This window comes from Serinus canaria, chromosome 13 (assembly GCF_022539315.1).
Source record: "Serinus canaria isolate serCan28SL12 chromosome 13, serCan2020, whole genome shotgun sequence".
NCBI classification, from domain to species: Eukaryota; Metazoa; Chordata; class Aves; order Passeriformes; family Fringillidae; genus Serinus; species Serinus canaria.
Window position 1 is genome coordinate 4,390,882 of NC_066327.1, and position 21,553 is coordinate 4,412,434.

A 21,553-nucleotide genomic window follows, 5' to 3' on the forward strand; every position below is an offset into this window, starting at 1 on the left:
CCTCGCTGCAAAACAGCACTGCAGAACACCGTGAGGCTGGGGCACACTCGGTACCGGGGGTGAGAGGTCGGTTTTAGGGATGAATCCCCAATCCCAGCTCCGCTCCGTTCCTCCTGTGCCGCTGGGCACCGCATCCCTTTGCGGGTGCAGCGTCGGGCCGGCGTTCTTGGGCAGGGTAGAGGCAGCACAGTTCTGTGACTGGGAAAAAAAAAAAAAAAGAAAAAAAAAGTAGCTGATTTTGTAAAACCTTGAGGAGCCGGCAAAACTTTAAAACACAAAACACGGAGGTAAGCCAGCAAGGGAAGCCGGGGATGTCGATTTGCCTTGATCTGAACGAGTGCGGGGCGCGGGTGCGGGACAGCGGCTCTGAACAGCAGGGACAGGCAGGGACGGGCAGAGACACCCGGCAGGGACGGGCAGGGACCCGGACCAGCGGCAGGGACCCGGGCCAGCCCTCCTGCGGCACGGGTCGGGAGCGGGGCCGGGCGGGGCTCGGCCGGGCAAGGGCGGTGCCAGCGGAGCGAGAGGAGCGAGAGGAGCGAGCGGCTGCAGCGCCGGCGGGACACGGGGCTGCTGCAGGTGACAGCCTCAGGTGAGGATCCAGTGGGGACTGTGACAGATGACAGCCCCAGGTGAGGATCCAGTGTGTGTTGTGACAGATGACAGCTCCAGGTGAGGATCCAGTGGGGACTGCGGCAGATGACAACCCCAGGTGAGGATCCAGTGTGTGTTGTGACAGATGACAGCCCCAGGTGAGGATCCAGTGGGTGCTGTGACAGATGACAGCCCCAGGTGAGGATCCAGTGGGGACTGTGACAGATGACAGCCCCAGGTGAGGATCCAGTGGGTGCTGTGACAGATGACAGCCTCAGGTGAGGATCCAGGTGGGTGCTGCAGTTTCCACCACTGCTTTGTCAGTGTGCCAGTGGCTCTCTGGCTGTCAACACTATGGATCGTGCCCTTCCAGTAGCTGCTGCTGTTGCTGACTTGTTGGATGCACTTGGCAAGTTCCAGGTAGGTTGTCTGACTTTGCTGCATATCTTCAAATATCAACAAGCTCCATCAAGGCAGAGTGACCCAGTAAAAGTTTGTGCACTGCCCTGGGCTCAGCAGGCTCAGCACAATTTTAGCAGGGGCAATAATCCAGCTTGAGTTTAGTTACAACCATTTACTGGGCAGTGTCTGTTGGGTTAAATAGTTCCTTACACATAGGTTGGACCTGTGTCACCCACTGTGGTGTTATTGGCATTTTGTATAATTAAAGACAACTTAGAGCTACGCAGTGAAAGAGCACAGACAGTTCACTTGTTTTGGGATTTGTTACTTCTGTGCTATAGGTTTCTTGATATTGGCTCTAGTGGCAGCAAGCAGTTCCCTCCCTGCTACAGTTCCTCCCAGAAATCTTGCATCAAATTTTTCTCAATCATGTACAAGGGTCCTGTGAAAAAACATCCATGAGGAGCTCCTGCCTCAGAGAAATGTGGGATCTGTTCCTGCTTCGCAGCCAGCAGGGCTGAAACACAGTGAAACAACATGTCTGGGATTAGATTGCAGGGAGATAAATCCCTTACTTACTTGGATAAAGATTTTCCAGGGTGGATTGGAAACTAGAGAGTTACACTCTCATTTCTCCTGAAGTTGATGTGAATTAGGTACCAGCTTTCCTCGAGCCCTTCATAATTCCCACAGAGCAAACACTGCCTTCTCTAACATACTCAGGAGCAATTGGAAGATCAGGCAGCACTGACAAGCCAGTTAATGTGGTCTGCAAAGAAAATGCCTTTAAACTTGTCTGGGTCCCAGGAACCAAGAGGGGAGGAAAATGACCAGGACCTGAGTAAAGGCCTTGCTATCAGCTTGGGAGTCCTGGTAATCAGCCTGAGAGCTGATGCCAAGGAGCTGGATAAAGATGCAATTAAGGTTGCCACAAAGTTCTGGGATACATTGCAGTTCCCAGCTGTGATAACTGAAGAGTTGGCTGCAGTTCCAAAACACCAGCATGATAGTAAAGTAGGAATGAAAGGACAAATATCTTGGCCTTTTCATTTTCCAGACATTTATGTTCACTATCTGCATGGAGCCTAAATTATCCTGGCTAAATTCCAAGCTATAATCTCTTTTTTTTCCCCCCCACCTCTTCCTCGAGTGGGTTAGTAAAGTACAATTAAGCTTTGATATTTTGCATTGCACAAGAGAAAACAGAATAAACATTTCCACTTATTTATGATCCATCTTAGCTCTTGGAGAGTTGGGCAGTTTTACAAGTCCCTGGCTGCTTATCTTGGTCAGTGCAAACACTCTACTTTGAAAGCATAGCTTTTGAGCCTTCAGCATGGAGCATGGAGCAGACATCCTGCTCCAACCCTCTTTTTAAGTAAAGGGATGTCATGTAAATAAAAACATGTTATTAAAAATCCTGTCACAGGTAAAATGCAGCTCTTAACGTCCAGAAATCAGAGTTCCAGCACAGCAAATGCATTTTTCACAGGGTGTGTGTAAAATGAAATGCCTCATTAGCAGCTGTAAGTCACAGGGAACTTACATCAATTCTTACAGCCCTAGGAAGATGCACAAACCAGAAAGATGTGATGGGAAACTGATCATTTGATGTTCAAAGGGAACCTGAAAAGCCCTTGTCCCTTCCAGCACAGCCAGCAGCAGCAGCAATGACAGGATCTAAGTCAGTGTGTGAAGGACCTGCCAGCTCCCAGCCCAGGGCTCGTGAGCTGTAGGAAGAATGTGTGGCAGAGTTTGACATGTGGCTGCCAAGCTGGCACTGCTGCCTGCAGTTCTGGGGGCTGGGGGATGGCAGTCTGGGGTGTCAGAGAGGAGGGGAGGCAGCAGCATTCCCCTGGGAGGCACAGCTGGCAGGCTGGGAGCTGGGGACCCTGGGCACCTGCTGGTCTGTGGCTGCTGAGGAGGATTAATGCCATTTAGAGAGAGAAAAAAAAGGCCTTCTGCATAATGACAGAGGTTGGGAAAGAGCAAAATCCTTTGGGATTTTTTCTGTTTCATTACAGAGTGGTGCAATGTGCAGTCAGTGAGGAGTCAGTCCTACCCTCTGTTCTGTTCTCCTGTCTGCTGGGCATGTTGAAAAATCCTTTCTTTGCCCCAAGCAGCACACTTGCATCCTGGAGAGAAGGGGACAAGGAGGGTCCTGCAGTAACTAGTGCAGGAGTGCTGCAAACAGCAAGAAAACCTCTCCAACTGTTCTTCTTCCTGCCATGATTTTGGAAGGCGTTCAGATTTAAATCCCTTTAATTAATGAAGTCCTGATCACCATGTGATTCCTACCTGTTGAAACTGGAAAACTATTTTGGATGGAGATAGAAGTAATGCATCTACCATTGGTTTTAAAAATCTGTTTAAAAATTGCTTTGAAAAAGACCTACAATGAGACACCTCTGTGAAAAGCAGTACATTTAGGTAAAGGTTTCACAGTAGGCTGAGCTCCCTGGCCTGGACCCACCACTGGACCTGCCACTGCCCTTGTCCTGCCACTGGAACCTATCAGAGCATGTGGCAGCCAATTCAGAAAGCTAAAACTTCTTAAATCTCATCTTGCCAGACCAAAGTGCCTCATTTCCTGCCAGTTTGGCTGGCAGGACCTGCTGGCATTGGCTCGGGGTGGCAGTGAGGAGTGGGAGCTCACAGCTGGGCAATGGAAGGTCTCCTGCTTTGGCAGCAGCTGAAAGTCACACTGCATCCTGGCAGCAAGGCTCACTGTGCTGCGCTTTCAAATAGAAACTGATACTCTCCCATTTTATTTAGAGTATTTTAAAATTTCAAGTACAGTTTGATGTTCTTTAGCTGAAGTCTGCTCACCTCACAGTAAGGCTGACTGGCCTGTTTGATACACAGCTGTCACTGGGTTGGGCTGCTGCCTCTGCCTCATTGTTAGGAAAGTGCTTCTAGTGAGGAAAACATCCCAGAGGCAATGCCCACACCTCAGCACAGAAGTCTTTGCTGCAAAGAGTCTGGTGAGCAGTGCTGTTCATTCTGCTAGGGATTTAATTCACACTGTAGCACCTGGTTTGCAGGTACCTGAGGATGTGGGTCCTGCAGTGCCTGGCAGCTCAGGGGACACGTGGTGGACAGGGGCTCCTCTCAGCAGTCCTGGGTACACTGGGAGCCGGGGGCTGCTGCACTCAGATGGACACGTCTCAGCAGGGGGCAGTCGCACAGACAGCCATGGGCAGTGGTGGAGCCCAGGGGGCTGCAGGAGAGCTGTGCCAACCCTGGTGGAGGTGCTGGGGCTCCAGGGAGGAGGGTGCATGGGGAAGGGGCAGCAGCTGTGGAGGGGCAGGGCTGGGGCACGGGCAGGACTCTGAATGCTCTGTGCAGGGGAGTGGGCTGAGTGCTCAGCACAGAATGTACCTGTGGGACACAGTGCCAGAGGGTGGCACAGCCTGTGTGCTCTCTGTTGTTTTTCATAAACATCTGGTGGTAACCTACCACCCCTAGCCCGTGGGGAAATAGCTGGCTTGGCATGGAGGAGTTGCTGGCAGCCTCTAAACTAGGAATATTAAGTTTTTCAGGTTTTCTTTTCCCTATCTGCTTAATTAGGAAATCACTTCAGGAGGAGGAGGTGACACATTTAGGTCACTCAGCTATTTCAGTTGTGCAGATAACACCCAAAAGACATTAAAAAATTGTCATCCTCTTGTGTAGGCCAGGTTGTTCCAAGCCCTGTCCAGCCTGGCCTTGAACATTTCCAGGGATGGGGCAGCCACAGCTGCTCTGGGCACCCTGTGCCAGGGCCTCACCCCCCTCACTGGCAGGAATTTCTTCCTAATATCTAATCCAAACATGCCCTGTGATTGTGCAAAGGTATGTTAAAAGGCCTGAAGATTTACATCAGCAGAGAAAACTCCCCCAGCTCCTCTGTCCTTGTTCTATGGAAGAGGCCACTGTAAGTGTGTATTTCCAGTCATATTAATTGAAAATAGCCTCACTAGGTGCAAAATATTTTTCTGCCTTATTTTTTCTGTTCTGTTTTGCATCGCTTTTGATGGCTTGGCTTGGTCTAAAAATGGAGTTGTTCTTTTAATGTGTTGGGAGCTGGGGAAGCTTCAGCCCCTCGAGAGTCCCTGTCTGAGCTCAGGATTGCTGTGCACAGGCTGAGGTCTGCAATGAGGGCAGCTACAGCTTCTCCACAGCTGAGATGGCTGAGTGGATCTGCTGGGGTTCTCTAAATGAAAATCCCTTTGCGAAAACTTTTAGTGTTAAGCTGGTCATCCTCCTGGCTCTTTTCTACAAACAGCTTTTCTTTTCCTCTTTTGCTCTGTGAATGCAATGTCTTTTATTGTCTCCAGTAAATGCTGTGTTGTAGTAAAGATTATGATAAATTAGGGCACTAAGTACAGCAGTAAATATAGGCATAGTGGATAGAGGCTGTTGTAGAAGAAATTAGTTTCTGTTCTGCAGTAGGAAAAAAGAGTTTCATCCATCTGTTCTGTGTAAAAATATCCTGGTCTTCCTGTGGTATCACTTTATTCTCAGATGAAAAAGCCATACAGTTTTGTGCAGGGAAGCCTCTGTTAGAGCAGCATTGTCCAATTTGATTGAGTGATAATGGACACAATTTTAAGTCTCAAAGTAGAAAAATAAAATCATCGAAGTTGTGTGATCTTTTTGGTTAGTGTCTGATTGCACTGATGACTTACAATTGAGAAGTCTGAGCAAAGCAAGCTGTGAATTTGAGCAGGTATGCATGTGAAGTGCCCTGGAATCCTAATCTGTGAGTGTATGTGTAAGGAAAATAGCTTTAAGGAACAGCTCTGTTCCTCCAGCCTATCATGCTACTCTTTAAGGTGCTTTAAGAACATTTCTCTCTACTGAGCTTGCTGGATTTTAAGGTAGCTCAACAATGATCCTTTCAAAGAAGCCTTTGCTTTTAGGTTGGTGGCTGGTGTAGCACACACGGGGGTGCACACAGACCCCCAGAAATGGATTTGGGAATCCTCTCCTCTCCCACAGACCCAGACACTTCCAGTGCTCAGAGATCAGAGCCTGGGGGCATGTCCCATGCTGACTGCCTGGTTTTGAGGAGGCTGGTGTGTGATCCTGTGAGGTTGTGCTCTGCTCTGCCTCTGGGGGAGTGTTTCAGCAGGGCTGGCCACAGCCTTCCCCAGCTGTCACAGAGAGAGCAGCGAGTTCTTGACATCTGCTGTGCCCACTGGCTGCCAAGGGCTGGAGGTAGTTGGCAAGGAAATAAATATTGATAGAGCCTAGCAACAGGTACTCCTGAGAACTCTTGTTCTGGGAATGCTTAGGCCGTGGCCAGTGTTATTAAAGTTGTGAGAGCATTTTAAGTTTATTTATAGGATTTGTTTGTGTCTTATCACCATCTCTCAGCGCTGGAATGCATGAGCAGGCTTTGCCATGTGAGGGCACAGATGTGAGCCCCCACCCTGCTCTGGTCACTCATTTCTGCTGGCAGCAGATTCTCCACTGCTCCCAGCTCAGGGACAGCTGATTTTCCCCCCTGTGTGACATCCCAAGGGTGTGTTCAAATCTATCAGTCCTGTGTTGCTTATCTCAATAGTAGGAATGACTATTGCAGAGCTATGTGCATACAAGGATTTATTCCTTTTTAGCAATATCCTAACAAAACATTAACACACAACATTTCAAAGAGTGGGCCAGGTGAAATTAGCTTCTCACACTGCCTTTGGTGAGCACTGTCCATGAACAACTGTGTGTTCTCATTGCAGAAATTGAAGCCAGAGAAGCCTGCGACTGGCTGAGAGCTGCTGGATTTCCCCAGTATGCTCAGCTGTTTGAAGGTATGATCACAAAGACTTGCCAAGCAGCTGACACTGAATTTGAGTGGAGTTGTTCACATAAATAATATATTTTAGAACCTGACACTTCTGATGGAAGCACTTCCAAATTCTGTTATATCTTCATGCAAACCTGGAGGAAAGTAGTGACCTGGTGTGTTTTCTTGCAGAAGGGACATCTCAGCAGGGACTCAGTACAATTCTTTAAAGGACCAAATCTTCCCTGCCTTTCTTTTCCTATTGTTAGACTGTAACTCAGTCAAATTTCTGCTTTTGTTATTTTTAGTTGCTGATAATTTTTTCAGGCTTTTTTTCCTTGGGTGCTGGAAGTAATTTTTCCAGCCACTGATTGCAACCACAACCCCTCTGAGGCTCTCCAGCTTGTGATCTGAGTGAGATTGCTTTATTGGTGTTTTGAAAAAGAATGTTGGAAAAAATCATCTTGCAATCATAAGTGTTTAGGAGGAATCTACAGCAGCAGCCAGCCAGTCAAAAATGCAATTTCAGTGTGTTTTCATGTTGTTAAAACTACAAACTGTGCTTATTTCTTGGGAGGCGCTTGGGAGCTTATAAAATTTTTCAGGCCACACTTGAGCACATACCTTAAAACTGTTCTTCTTTAAAATATGTTTTTTTGTTACAAACATTGAAAGTAAAAAAGCTAACCTATTTTTAAGAAGGATTTTATCAAAGAGCTACAGTTGAAAGAACAACATTGCTGCTCTCATTCCTACCTCTCCTAGTCACTGCAAAATTGAAGATTTGAAGTCAAGCCTGCGGAGCTGGGTTTGAAAGCTGTATTCCATGAAACCTGGAAATGCTTCCTGTCTGCCTACAGTAGATTGTATTCTATAGGCTGTTTGTTGGAAATGTGCATTGCCATGCTTCTGGAGAATGAATCCTCTGCCTTACCTTGCTGCTCAGGCAGTGTCCTGACCTGGCTAGCAAAATAAAGCTTATGAAATAAGCTAAGGAAATACAGATGGACCTCAGTGGTTCCCTCATGTGCAAGGCTAAATCTCAGGAGCTGAACCACTGAGCTCCTCAGCTCCCAGCCCAGCATGGTGTGTCAGGCTCCCTAGAGCTCAGAGAGTGTGTCTCATGTGCTGCACTGCCCCTCACCACGGCAAAGGCTCGTGTAAAACAATCCCTGCTTTATTCTGTAGAACCAAAGCAAATCTAAAGGTTATTTTTTGTTTCTGGTCTATGGCACTCAGTGAGTGCAAGCTCCTGGAAATGCAGAAGGGCTTGTCCACCTATACCAGCAGCAGCAAGCAGATCCCTGCATTTATTCTGCCACTTGCCCTAAGGAACTGATTCTCACTTGCTGGAAGGATGTTTGCATGAATGCACAGCTATAGAAATAGAAGTGGTTTCACTCATCCTGTGATAAATAAGCTGCAAAACTGAAAGTCTTTGCAATTACAGCTCAGATTTCAGGTTCAACTTCTTTGTTCACAGATATGCAGTTTCCCATTGATGTAAAAACTGTGAGGAGAGATCATGAATTTTTAGATGGAGATGCGATTGAATCACTGTTCAGGTAAACATTAACCATGGATCATCTTTGGCACCCCCAGCCCCCCAGTGACTTGTTACTCATCTTCTCATGCCTCTGCTTTTGTCAGAGAGGAACAAAGTCACCAAATCTCTGACTGAAGGAAATCACTTCAGCACACAGTTTAGTGCCACTAGAGTTAGTTGATTTAGGAATTAAAAGGTAAAGTAAGCACATGTCTGCACTTCCTCTTCAGCCAAGCTCTCAGGGATGTTACACTGAGCATTAAATATCTTTTTTGTGATGTAAAATAGCTGCAAGCTGATTAAAAATAACCAGTTCCCTGCAAGCATGGCAGGCTGCTCTCTGGGATCATGTATAATGGAGTGCAGGAATTTCCTCCAACTCCTATTCCAGCAGGTAGACAGAAAAAAATTATCTGCATGAGATCTCTTCTGTTTTCCTGAATATTTTTTGGGTGAGAAGCAAAGGTAGTGGTTTGAAGTTACTGCTGTTCAGAGCACACAAGTGAAGCTGCACTGCCAGTGCCAAGTCAGACTCAGGGCCCTGTGGAATTTCCCCAAGGAACAGTGCCAGGACAGTGTGGGGCTCCTGCTTCATTGGCACTGCAGTTACTGCAGCCTCCTCATGGGGAGATTGTCTAGCAGAGTTTCTTCAGCAGAAATTATGGTTTCTAACACTTAGGGTGCTGCAAAGTTCCTCTCCTGGCGAGGTGTTCTGGTCCTTTTCTGTGCTGTCAGGTCACCTGAACTCCAGCTATGCCTGCACCAGAGCACCAGGAGGAGTTGTTCACACTCATCCCTAAAGCCCAGCAGATATCAGAGAACATTGGGTGTATTTTGTTCCTTGGTGTCACTTCTGTCCTGGGTGCTCCTTGGGGACTCTCTGTGTGCCTCCTCTTGATGTCACTTATTGTTTGACAACTAAGTGATTGACTAGTCTGGGCACCTTACTGGTTCCACAAGCTTTAATTAAAATTATAGATAATGCAGGCCTTCCAGAGATACAGGTTAACATCTTGATTTTAATTTTTTTTCAAGAAGCCCACACAGAGTTTCATTTATTTCCAAAATCTTAAATCAATATGAAGTTTTTCACGACCAGTAAAGCTAATAATGTGATTTTTTTTTTTTTACATTAAATGATTGATAATACCTTTCTTCTCAGTTTTAAGATGGCAGAACTGGAAGTGTGAACATCATGGTGTTGTTATTGGTGCTGGTTTTGGGGCCAGTGTATGGGAGCCTCTAGCAGAGTGCCAGTCTTTGACAATAGTGAAGACTCCATGGTAGAAGATCACAACTAGTTTGGTGCATGTTTGTTTTCAAGCAATAAAATAGTTGAAATTTAAAACTCCTGTGTTTTTTCTCAAACCCTAGAAGGTTGAACACATTGAACAAGTATGCATCAATGAAAGTGGAAATAAGCCGTGACAGGAAACGGGTATGTCTGTAACATACAGTTCCTGTTCTCATTAAAGATGTGTTGAGCTCTTGTATCAAACACCTGGGTTTAAAAGTGCATGAAGGATTAGCAATTCCTGAACTTTCCTTTCTATTCCATCCCACAAAGATCTGCTATTTGCATGTTACATTGAGAAAACATAGGGATGGAGATTGCAACTAGGTAATGTTTGAAACTTTGCAAGGCAGGTTAGGGGTGGCTTTTGAAACACTTTTAAAATTTGACTTGACACACATTACTGTCCAAAAATTCAGTGAGAGAGGAGAAGCTACCCCAAAGACCCATCTCAGCATGGCTGTCATTGCTTTCCTAAGTAGTTTCCTACCTTATTTAAGTGCTGAAAGTGAAATTTCACTCCTGTTGACTTAACTAAGAAATTAAAAGGGCAATCCAAATGCTCAGCCAATACAAGCTGGGTAGGTTTTAGCTGTGCTGTCTTTGTGCTCTGCTGCTGCAGCTAAATCAGAGTGGTGGCCACAGCTTGGCTGGGCAGCACCAGCTCTGCCAAGCCTCTGAGCCATCGTGGATTAACTGCAGGACTAGGAGAAAATAATGCCATCTCCTGGAAAAATGGCTGGGTTCTGGAGAGTTCTGCTCTCTCTTAGGGCAGGATGGGGCAAGAGAAGAGACAGGTGGCTCCCATTTCTTGAACCTTTCACTGTCCCAGTGTTCCCTCAGAGTGGGACAATCCAGCAAAGGGGGCACCTGGTGCAGGTGGCAAGGGAGGCTGAGGGCTCCAAAGGGTGCACAGACACTGATGCTGCCACAGACCCACAGGCAAACACTTCTTTACCTGAAAGTGGATGGGTTTTGGTCACAGAAGTGTGAGAGTGCTTGATTTGTTTGACTTTAGGAAAGGCAGTGTAAACCCAATACAATCATCTTTCAAAACCCTTGGATTTGCCACAAAGGGATTTTTCACCCTTAGATCAAATCTGTCACTTTTTCTTGTGGTAAACTGCCCAGATTTATCAGCATGCTTGGGCATCATTTGTCAGCATGTTTTTCAACTAACTTAGGGCAGATCTTCAGTGTCTGAATGGTCACATTTCCCTGTGTTGGTCGTGGGGGTTTTGGAGGTCAGCAGAAAATATAAGTCTACTTTTTATGTTAAACTGCTTTTTGTCATTTAAAATTTGCCCAACTTTGCCCTTGAATTTGTGTTGTTTTGTTTTCTCCTCCTAAGAGTGATGGCTCTGAGGACGATGAGCCCTGTGCAATAAGTGACAGATGGGCTTATGAGAGGTGCAGCCAGCGGTGGTCTCGCATCGGGAGCCTGGCAGCTTTCCCAGCAGAGGAAGGGGCTGCTGCTCCCAGCCCAGGCTCTCCAGTGTTGAGGGCCATCAACAACGAAGACAGTGTCTGTCTGGATCATGGTGAGAAGCACGATGTGTCCTCAATTCACAGCACCAGCAGTGCTGACAGTGACATTGTTAACTCCCAAAAACCTTTTGAAGATGTGGAAAGCAGCACGAGCTCCTCAAGATGTTCCTCAGTTAAGGTGCCTTCACTGGACTCTGCTTTCAGTTGTTCTCCTCCCCACAGTGAATTTTTAAATATCACCAGTGAGGAGAAGCTTTTGGATAAGTCACCCTCTAAAAAGAGGAAGAGCCTTCTAAAGAAAATGGAGAAGCTGCACTTAAGGAGCTGCAATTTAAGGAGTGGTCAGTCAAAGGCCAAGCCCATAATAAGTGAACCTGTTCTTCTGGAAGGACTTAATGAAGAAAAGATGAAGATGCTGAACTGTGTAAATATTTCTGACCTCTCTGGCATCCGAACAAAGAACAATTCTTCCTTTTCTCCCCAGAGCTGCCACAGCAGCAGTCAGTCTGCAAACAGCAGCACAGGGAGCACTGCAAGCCCTGTCATAAAGCCAGGCAGCCCCTGTGGAGGAAGGAGGATGTGTGCAGAGCACATGGACACCAGCAAGCTGTTGCTGGGGAATGATCTATCCCAGCAAAACCTAAAAAATGACATGACATTACAGAAGAGCCAGGTGTTTCAAATACCACAAGGCCATAAACCTGGCACTTTCCCCACAGTGCTTACAGATAGCTCCCTGTCTGCAGACAGCTCTTCTGTCAACTGGAGAACTGGGAGCTTCCACGGGTGCAGGAGGAGCAGGAGCAGTTCCAGGGGTGCCAGGAGCCCCGTGCTGGGCAGGGATCACAGGCTGAGTGTGTATGACAACATGCCCAGCCCCGAGCTGCAGGGCCTGGAGCAGGTGGGCGACGACGACGTTTTCTCAGAGCTGAACAGTGTCATTGCAGATGTCAATGGTCTCAAAAAGCTGGTTGATCAGTGGACAGAGAAGTTCTCAGATGATGGGGATCCCGACTTTACCAGTGACTTGACCTCTTTGTATCCCCCCTCCCCCAAAGAAAGCTCTGTTGAAGCAGAGGGCTCAGAAGATAAGGCAGCAGGGGAGGCTGGGGGAGAGAGCAGCTGTGGCCTGGGCAAGGAGATTGGTTCTGCAGACCTGGAATACATCACAGACTCTAAAAAGACCAACAGGTCAGCCATCCTTGGGTTTGCCTTTGATTCTGTCCACTCAAAATAGAATTGATTTGCCAGAACAAAGTATTCTAAAGTCTGTCCTAGGTAGCAGGGTCTGCCCTGCTGGTGGCAGGTACTGCTCTACAGGTACCAATATCTGACCTCTGCTAAGAGCAGGACACTCATAATCTGCACAAGCACTCAGGGTTTGGAATCAGGGAAACAGTTTGTATGGCCAGAGGCTCTCCTGGATGGGAAGTACCTTGTTTAAGTGCAAATAACTGCAGGTCATTTAGAGTCTTGGGTGCTTCACAGATGCAGGTAGGAAACAGGGATGGTGGAAATGATCCTAAACTTAAGCAATATTTGTCCCATAGGCACAGGAAGCAGCACTGGTGTGTGGAAGAGAACCTGGAAAGCCTTTCCCTGCAGGCTGATGGCCAGTCAGCTGCCCAGCTGGCCCGCACACAAAAGCTGGCATTGTTGAAACTCACAGCTTTAATGGACAGATATTCCCCTTCCAGCAAGCAGGGCTGGAACTGGTAAGTTGTCTGATATTAAAACAGCCTGAGCTAGAAAGAGAGGAGTTGATGTAAACATGTGAATTTCCTTGTTTGCCTGCATTGCTCAAGTTCAAGATGAAGAATTCCATCCTATTTAAATTGCCAGCAGCTTTGTGGCTGTTTCCATGGCTCCAGGATTTCCTGCTGTGGGCTGTACTTTGGCCCCTCGCTGCTGGTTGTGCTGATTTTTAGGCACATCATAGTTACTCTTTAAATTTGCCCAATTTTAGGGCTTTTTCAGGGGACCATCCCAGGGGCTGTGGGACCTGAGGTGAGAGTTGGCTGGGCTGAGAATCCATCCCTTCAGCCCTGAGTGTCTGTTTGAGCCAAACCAGCGACAAATTCAGACACTCAGAGGACTTACATACGTTTTGTGATAGGGAGCTGGTCCTGGAATGTAGACAGAATGAAAAAACCCCACAGTCCTGAAAAGGGATGGAATGTATTTCCCATGAGGATGCTTTATTAATTTCAGCAATGAAATGAGGAAGTCATCCCTGTAATTGCCTTTGCTGGTTTTCTCTCCCTCCTGGTGCTGTGTGTGCAGGTATGTGGCAGAATTTGGGGCTGTGACAAGGAGCAGCTCAGCCCTTTCTGATGAGAGTAAAGCAGCAGGTGCAATGTGCTGGACACCTAGTAAGCTGCAATCTCCTGGTTTTCATTTCCAGGACCATACCAAAGTTCATTAAAAAACCAAAAGCCTCGGACTACAAGGACAAAAATGTGTTTGGGGTTCCTTTACTCCTGAATGTGCAGCGAACGAGCCACCCCCTGCCCAATGGCATCCTGCAAGCCCTGGAGTACCTGAGAAGCCACTTTCTTGACCAGGTATGAACTCAAGGCAGCCCAGAGGAGCTCTGGGCCATGAGCAGATCTGCTCCAGGGAAGCAGAGTCTCTTTTATACCTTTGTGAAGGACTTTCTTTCCCCCTAAGGCTCTGCATAGGCAGAAGGGTGCAGCTCTGAGCAGGTGGCCTGTGAGGAAATACCAGCACTGATCCCCTCTGGGAACACCTTTAGCCCTGTGCTGTGCTTTTGTGCCTTCCCTCACTGAAAGCCTCTTGGTGCAGGCAGTCAGGCTGTCTTTGCCTGGGGAGGTGTCATGTCTCTGCTCCCCAAGGAGGCAAATCTGCCAGACAATGTCATTGTTCCCTCTGTTCTGTGGCTGCTGGTAGTGCCAGAGCTAATGTGAAAATTAGTCCTGTTTCAGCTAAAATGCACCACTCAGCAGAGAGAAAACATTACAGCAGTGCCTGTTACAGCTGTTCCTGGAGCTCAGCTGTGTATTTATCCCCTGAGTGGAGATGGCAGAGGAAGTGTGTGCTGTATATGGTGTTTCCATAGCATAGCTGCAGAAATGAAGACCTTGTGGCATGAGACATATCAGTTAAAGAGGGGACTTTTCTTCCTGTGCTTTTTCCATTGATGTGTTACATGAAGCCAAAATGCAAACGTGTGTTCACTTCTCTTCTGTGAAGTGACAATGCAAGTGTTTTTCCTTCTGAGGTTATGGTATCCATTCAGTTCATATAAATAAACCAAAGAGTGTAGATACTGTCTCAGTGGCACAGAGTAAAACTGTCACCAAAAGTTTTGGTGGGTCGAGCTCATGGGAAGCTCCTAAATCTCACCCAGTTCACAATCACATTAAAAAGAACATCAAAAATTCCCTCGAAATGGCATCTGCCCTTTGCCAGCCTGTGGGAGGATTAGGTGTTACAGGGAGCCCTGTGGATCTCACAGTCAGTTTGTGTAAGCCCCACCTGATGTGTGTTTGTGTTTGGTGGACACACACTGGTGAATTTGAAACTTAGAGTTGCCATGTGTGAACACAGCCTGCCCAAGAGAACGGACATGTGTCACTGGTAGTGATTTTAAAAGGCAAAATGAGTACTTCTGTATGGAATAAAAGCCAAACAAAGATGAAAATTGGTATGTCACAGCTGATTCTCTGGGTACCAGGCATGGCTTGCCTCAGAGAAATGTCCATGTGCCTTCTAATGACACAAAAGTATTTTGGTGTTCAATCCCACTGCCGTAGGATATTTGCTATTAGAAGGAAGGTGAAGGATCACTTATTTGTCCAAGTTTTGATTCCCAATGACTCCTCTCTTTGTCTCTAATAATTTCCTTTACCCACAGGTTGGCCTGTTCCGAAAATCCGGTGTTAAATCCAGGATCCTGTCTTTAAGGGAAATGAATGAAACCAGCCCAAACAACGTCTGTTACGAGGGGCAGTCAGCATTTGATGTGGCAGATATGGTGAAGCAGTACTTCCGAGACCTCCCCGAGCCTATATTCACCAGCAGGCTCTGTGAATCCTTCCTCCACATCTACCAGTGTAGGTACCAAAAGCTGGCAATTCCCTGTGCTGGCAATTCCCTGTGCTGGCAATTCCCTGTGCTGGCATTTTCCTGTGCTGGTAGCTCTCTGGTCACAGAGAGCAACACACAGCTTTCCCAGGCACTGTCCTGGGAAAGGCTGTGAGAAGATCAGAGAGAAGAATGATAAACAATTCTTATCCTAACTTGCTGCACCTGGTGTTGTGAATATGTGGAATGTGTGATAGAGATTTGTTTACCAAAGGATGGTTTCTTAATTAACCAGTGCTGATGGTGTTTTAATTAAAGGACCAATCAAGTCCACATGTAGTGAACCAGGCTACAAAAAAGCAATGGGTTTCTTAATAAAAAAGAATTAGCCTTCTGAATGATAGAGTCCATATGTCATCTTTTTTCCTGTCCCCTATACCTAATGCTGACATTTTCAGTGCCTTGGATATCTTAATATTCAGCTGCACAAGGCGGTGGGCAGACCAGGACTAGTGCCTCCCCTGCAGCCAGAGGAGACAAGTCAGGCAGGACATTTCTGACAAGATGAGTTCACTGTGGCTCTGGGCTTGGGAGCTTCCCTTCTGCATCCTGTGAACCAGCTAGTTCTCTTCCCTCAAGGGTGAGTGCAAGGAAATGCTGCAGCACCCCCTTTAAACTGTGCTTTTAAACTGTTATTTCCTTGTGCAAAATTAAGAAATAACCTGGTCCCCCTGTTCATGGCATGGCAGAGCTCCTTGAGCAAGAAGACCTGATATATTGGTGTATTTCTTTATTAAGGGGCCCAAGAACAGCTGCTGTGAAACAGCTGGGAAATGGCAGCAGCTTTCTGCCTGTGCTCACACTGTTACTGTCCTTGAGACAGCCCAAAACCCAAGGAAACTCAAAGCTGAAATATTGCATTTAATACAGTTTAAACTGGTTCTATTTCCAGCACTTTGCCCTTGAGGAATTCACTTTCAAAAAGCAGATGGGTTGGGGAAGGAGCTTGAAGTAGGGCTAATCATGTTGTTGGGACAGACAAGTTTCTTCTGCTTCTGAGAAAGGTTTTGAAAGACGAATTGTGAGCTTTCTGAGAGGACTGGTTTTGCAGCCTAGCCCATGTGGCTTTTACTGACCTAAGTCACTGAGCAGCTGCTGTTCTGTGTACAGTGTAGGTTCATGGAAGTTCTGTTGGGTTTTATTTCATCACCTGACAGGGTTTTAAAATTTTGTCTGAATATGATTTATTTGTTTGAAATAAGTTTTCTTCTTGCATTCACAAATCCTCCTTTGTAAGGAAGTCTACAATTCCCATGTCCAAAGGATGTATAACTGCTTTCCTCCAGCTACTGTAATCTGGCCACTGTCTACCTCCTGTCTCTTGTTTTGGGAGAGAAACAGCAAATGCCCAAATTCTATTCACCCCACTCACCCATCTTCTGGAGCAAGACTAAATTACTCTTTTGGAGATTTTGGTGCTGTTTTCACCAAGTGTGTTTTGTGTTCTATGTATGTACTTCTACCTGAAGGGAAGGAGAAGTGATCTTCTGCCCTTTGCAGTGGTGTTAATTGGACAAATCCTTGTGCTGGGGATGCATGGCAGGATGAGCCAGACCCATCCTCCTGCCAGAGCTGTTTGGCCAGACAGTCTCAGTGGGGGTTAGTGTGAATTAAAATCTGTTGGCAAACACTGGTCTCTGAATTGAGTTATCTGAGAGCATCTGTTCTCTTCATGCTTGAAGCTGAAAAGACAGCAGAGCAGCTCCCAAGTATCACTGCAGAGTAATATTTTATGGGGAGACAGGTCCTTATTTGGATTGTAACTCAGTTCAGGATGTGTTCATTAGCATGGTGCTCAAGATAAATTGCAAGTCAGGCAGCAGCATCCCTGGGTGTGAACATGCACCTGACAGGCAGCAGGAGAAATGGTTCATGTGTGATGGGATAATGGCCTTTCCTTGTCTGCTGTGAGCTCAGGACAAGGAAATGGATGAACCTACAGGCTCAGTGCCCTGCTTGGGACCCTGTGATGGATGCTCCTTCTGCAGGTCACGAGGGATTTTTGTCGCGGTTTGTGTTTTCAGACGTGCCGAAGGACGAGCAGTTTCAGGCTGTCCAGGCTGCTATCCTCCTTCTCCCAAAGGAAAACAGAGAAGCTTTGAAAATCCTCCTGTTCTTCCTGCGAGACGTGGTGGCTTTTGTTGAGGAAAACCAGATGACCCCAACCAACATCGCTGTCTGTCTGGCGCCTTCTTTGTTTCACCTCAACACCCTGAGGCGGGACAGTTCCTCCTCCTCAACCAGGTACTGGCACTGCTGCTGTCCTCACTGCTCCTGCTGGAGCAATGCTTTCTGTAGCTGGCCTAGGCTCAGTGTCTGATTTTGAGGGAGAAATGGACTGTGTATGCCTTGGGGTTTGCCCTAAATCGGGTTGCTCAGGTGCAGCGGGAGCTGCCTGCAGCGCATGGAGTGATGTGGCTGCTCACTGCCCAGTGCAGAGGGCTGTGCTAAGGCCCCATTGCTGTGCTCCCCACCAGTCTGTGTGTCTGTCCCTCACCACTGCTGCACTCCCCTGGCTGCCCAGGAGCCCAGCATGTGGCTGGGCTAGCATTAAAGTGCTGCTGGCCATTGGAAATGTGCTCCTGCACCGGCCACCTGAGCCCTTAGGGCCCTGCAGGTACCTGGCAGATTGAGGGAGCTACTGGCTCATGTTCTGCTGGGTGATAAGGGGATCATTCCTGCCAGATTGAGCCACGGGGATTCTGTAAATTTATCTCAATAAGTAAAAGTATCTGGGTTGCATAACATCCCCTGTCTGTATGTGCAGAGAGGAAGGTGCCCTTGGGCCAAAGTAGACAAATAATCTCTGAGAGCATTCATGCCTTATCTGGCCTCCTGAGGCAGGGCTGTTTGCTGTGCTGGTGCTCCTGGGCTGTGGGCAGACAGATCAGGGCAGGAGAGCACAGCTGGCTGTGCAGGAACCATCATGCTCCCGACTGCATAGCAAGCTGAGCACCTCACTTGGGGATCTACAGGGGAGGACAAGTCCCAAAGCAAAGCTGTCAGATGTGCTGTTGGCATCTTTCAGGCTTTGGATAGCACAGGGGGAGAGAAAGAAAACACTGAGGATTTTCTTTTCAGTGTCACAAAACATCAGAAAACGCCTCAGGCATGCCTGTGCTGAGCCGGCACACAGGGGAGCCACGGGGCCACTGCCAGAGCACCTGGGGAGGGGATGGAGTGGTGGCAGCAGGTCCTGCTGGATTGCTGTGCTGTCTGAGCTCCTGCAGCTACACTCTGGGACTTGTTCCTCTTTGCTTTACACCAACGCTGCTCTGAAATGTTAGGACCAAAGCTAGCAATGGAGTTGTGTCTTTGTTGTCAGTGTTTAGAAGCCAGGATGCTTTGAAGCTGTAGCTCTGCTGTAACTGTGCATGAATGCCTTGGTGCAGGGCTCCCACTTCAAAGGGTTCAAACTGACAGGTCTGACTCTGAGGAGCAGCACTGAGGACTATTATCTTCCACCCAATTTTCAGGCCATTTGGCAGGAGTGTACATAGATAAAAGTTTCAGAAGCTAAGACTAATGATGTAATACAACTAGCATGAATTAAAAGAGGGGACCATTTTTGAAATGTGGTTTTGGGTGTGGTTTGGGCCAAAGGATTTAAGAGGTTCTACATGGGCTTTGCAGGTATCACAGGAGCTTGATATTGAAAACTACACACAAATAAGCTTGGGGTCATTGTTGTTCTTGGCCAAGTGTGTGATTATGTGTTTGGGGAATAAATTCCTTGACTTGCCTTTCTTGTGTGTCCATTACTACTGGCCAGTAGTGCCCTGGACATCTTTGGGATGTGCTGGGAGGGAATTGACCTTCAGTGGTCACATTGCATGGCCTGTGCAGGTCCTTTAGTGCAGAGTGTTTTGTGTGGTTCCCAGCACTTTGCTCACCCAGCCTTCCTCTCACCTTCCCCTCTCCCAGATCCAGCCAGAGGAAGTGCAGCCTGGGGAAGCCTGACCAGAGGGAGCTGAATGAGAACCTGGCAGCAACACAGGGCTTGGCCCACATGATAATGGAGTGCAACAGGCTCTTCCAGGTACATCCCTCGCTGTCACCAAGCAAAAGCTCTGGGCATGCTGGGGGTGGCTGGCTTGGAGCAGCAGCTGGGCAATGTCCCTGCCAGCCCAGCTGCTGCTCTGTCTGTGACAGATGGGCATCCTGCTGCTGCCACCAAAGAGGAAACAGTGGCATTATTGCACTCCTCCATCCCCAGCGTGATGGGGCTTCACCCCATGGGCTTGGGACAGCTCAGAGAGCACCTGTGGGGCAGTGGCTGCCGTGTGCGGGCAGGGAGGCCCTGGCCATCCCTGCTGGAGGGTGGGTTGAAGTTCTGCTGTTGGGGCCTGGCCAGAGCAACAGCCATGCCTGTGCCTGGCCATTGACCCCAGCAATCTGAACCTGGACCTTGGCCCACAGACTGACTTCCCAGCCTGACCACGGCCTTGCCCGTCATTATGGACTTGCCTAGTGATCCTTAGACTGTGGCTAACCCTGGTTGCTGTCCCTGGACCTGATCCTGACCTTTCCTGGCTGGCTCACCTCCCTGGCTCCACCTCGGACCTCATCACCGTGGATGTGTCTGATGATCTTTACTCTTGGCTGACTCTGGCTGCCACCTCTGGCTCAGCTCTGGCAGTGTGGGACAGGGTAGCTGCCCTGCCAGCCCTGTTGTGCCACCTGACCCCGGGCCCCTTTCCCTCAGGGGTGCTGTCCACACTCCAACAGTCAGCTCAGACCTTCTAATCCTCTGCTCCAGCTGTTTGTCTGGGCAGGGGACACTGCCCCATGGCCCCCTGCACTGACACATGGCCCTGCCCCAGGACTCCCCAGCACTGATTCCTCAACCAGGGCCTGAGTGACACCCCACCCCAGGACAGCTGAGGTTCCCGGGGTCTGATCCCTGCATGGCATCAGTCTCCAGCCCAGACAGGGCTCCTAAATGCCCCCTCCACTCCCAGCCCAACCATGGGCCCCTGTTTCCCCAGCAGTGGCCGGAATCCCTGTGCCCAGCTCTGAGGCCCTGTGGGGTGCCCTGACACCCCTGCCTGCCCTGCACCCTCTGGTCAGCCCTGGCAGCACGGAGCTGGCCCAGTTCCTGGCTGCATGGCCCCATGGAACGGCCCCATGGGAGCTCTGAGCTACCCCTGCACACACAGCCCTGCTGTGACCATTGCTGACTCCAGCCCTGAGCTCTGGGGCGCTGGGGTCCTGCTGGCGTCACCCCCTCCCTGCCAGGCCAGGCTCTGGGTGCTGGGACTCAGGGATTGCCTGGAGAGGGCTGTCCCCTTCGGCTGGAGGCCACAGCTCGGCGTGGCAGCCTCTGCCATGCCCGTGCCTGGAGGAACACCTGGGTCTGCTGCTCTGGACCCAGAGCTGGACTGGTCACTGTGGCCACCACCGGACTGCGGCCGACGCTGCTTCTGCCACTGAGGTGGCCCCGCGAGCAGGACCCAGCTGTCACCGCTGCCACCCAGCCTGGTGTGGCCCAGGTAGGGCAGGAGGGGCCTGGCTCTGCCTCAGCCCCGGGAGCAGGGACAGCTCTGTGGCATGGGTGTGGGCACAGCTGGGGCACAGGGAGCACAGAACATGGCCTGGGCAGCTGGTGACATGCATGGCTGTCACTCTGCTGGCACCAGCACCAGGCCTGATGGGTTTGTGGGCAGTGCTCAGCCACCAGGAGAGTGTTTGCACAGGTCTGCACTTGGTGAAGTGCCAGCTGGTGCCCACCACGTGAGGTGCTGGACACTGAGCAGCTGTGAGACCGAGCCCTCCCCAGTGCTCTGCACATGGAAGAACTTGATACAGATCTCTGTAAATACAGATATATATGTACAAGCACATATGTACACATGCATATGTCAGCGAGCACCTGCATCAATGCAACAGCTTTCCTCCAGTGGTAGCACAGCTGCATTTTTGTGCTGCTTTAGGACTGTGGAAATTTTTTTAGGAGGCTCACAGCAGAGCCTCCAACAAACCCCAAGGCAAAGTCAGGAGCTGTGGCTCCTTGTAGTTGCCCATGATTGATATGCACTGCACAAAGAGGTTTGCAACTCTGTAGGGATTCAAAACGTTCCTGCTGAGGGGAAAGGCATTTCCCTTGTGTTTTCCTCAGAGGGAATGTAGTTTTACTGATCTGCTCCTCCCCTGGGCTTCCTGCTCCTCCAGGTAAAACTGCTGCCTGCCTCCCCACACCACCACAGATGACATCAGAGGCTGGTGACCTACTCACACCTGGCACCTAAGGTAAAATGGATGGAGGGAGTATGGATCAGAGTATTGTTGGCTCTGGGAGTGTGGGTGGGTGGAGGTTTTACTGGAGGTACCCTTGGTTGTTCTGAGTTCAAGGGCT

The 21,553-nt window shown here is 48.7% G+C and overlaps 1 protein-coding gene across 11 annotated transcripts in view; it reads left to right on the forward strand.

The window, feature by feature from the left end:
- The window catches only part of LOC103817459 (rho GTPase-activating protein 7-like), a 47,558-nt gene that overhangs the window by 25,677 nt on the left and 328 nt on the right, over positions 1 to 21,553 (forward strand). Inside the window, exons 1-12 of one of the 11 annotated variants that reach the window (XM_050979657.1) lie at positions 514 to 712; positions 6,717 to 6,788; positions 8,247 to 8,328; positions 9,684 to 9,747; positions 10,955 to 12,282; positions 12,642 to 12,806; positions 13,496 to 13,655; positions 14,969 to 15,167; positions 17,223 to 17,442; positions 19,123 to 19,237; positions 19,618 to 20,690; positions 21,370 to 21,447. In XM_050979657.1, coding sequence (XP_050835614.1) covers positions 700 to 712; positions 6,717 to 6,788; positions 8,247 to 8,328; positions 9,684 to 9,747; positions 10,955 to 12,282; positions 12,642 to 12,806; positions 13,496 to 13,655; positions 14,969 to 15,167; positions 17,223 to 17,442; positions 19,123 to 19,237; positions 19,618 to 19,635 — 2,436 coding nt within the window. In that variant the 5' untranslated portion in view covers positions 514 to 699 and the 3' untranslated portion in view covers positions 19,636 to 20,690; positions 21,370 to 21,447. The other 10 variants (XM_050979655.1, XM_050979654.1, XM_050979656.1 and 7 more) reach the window with 10 other exon arrangements.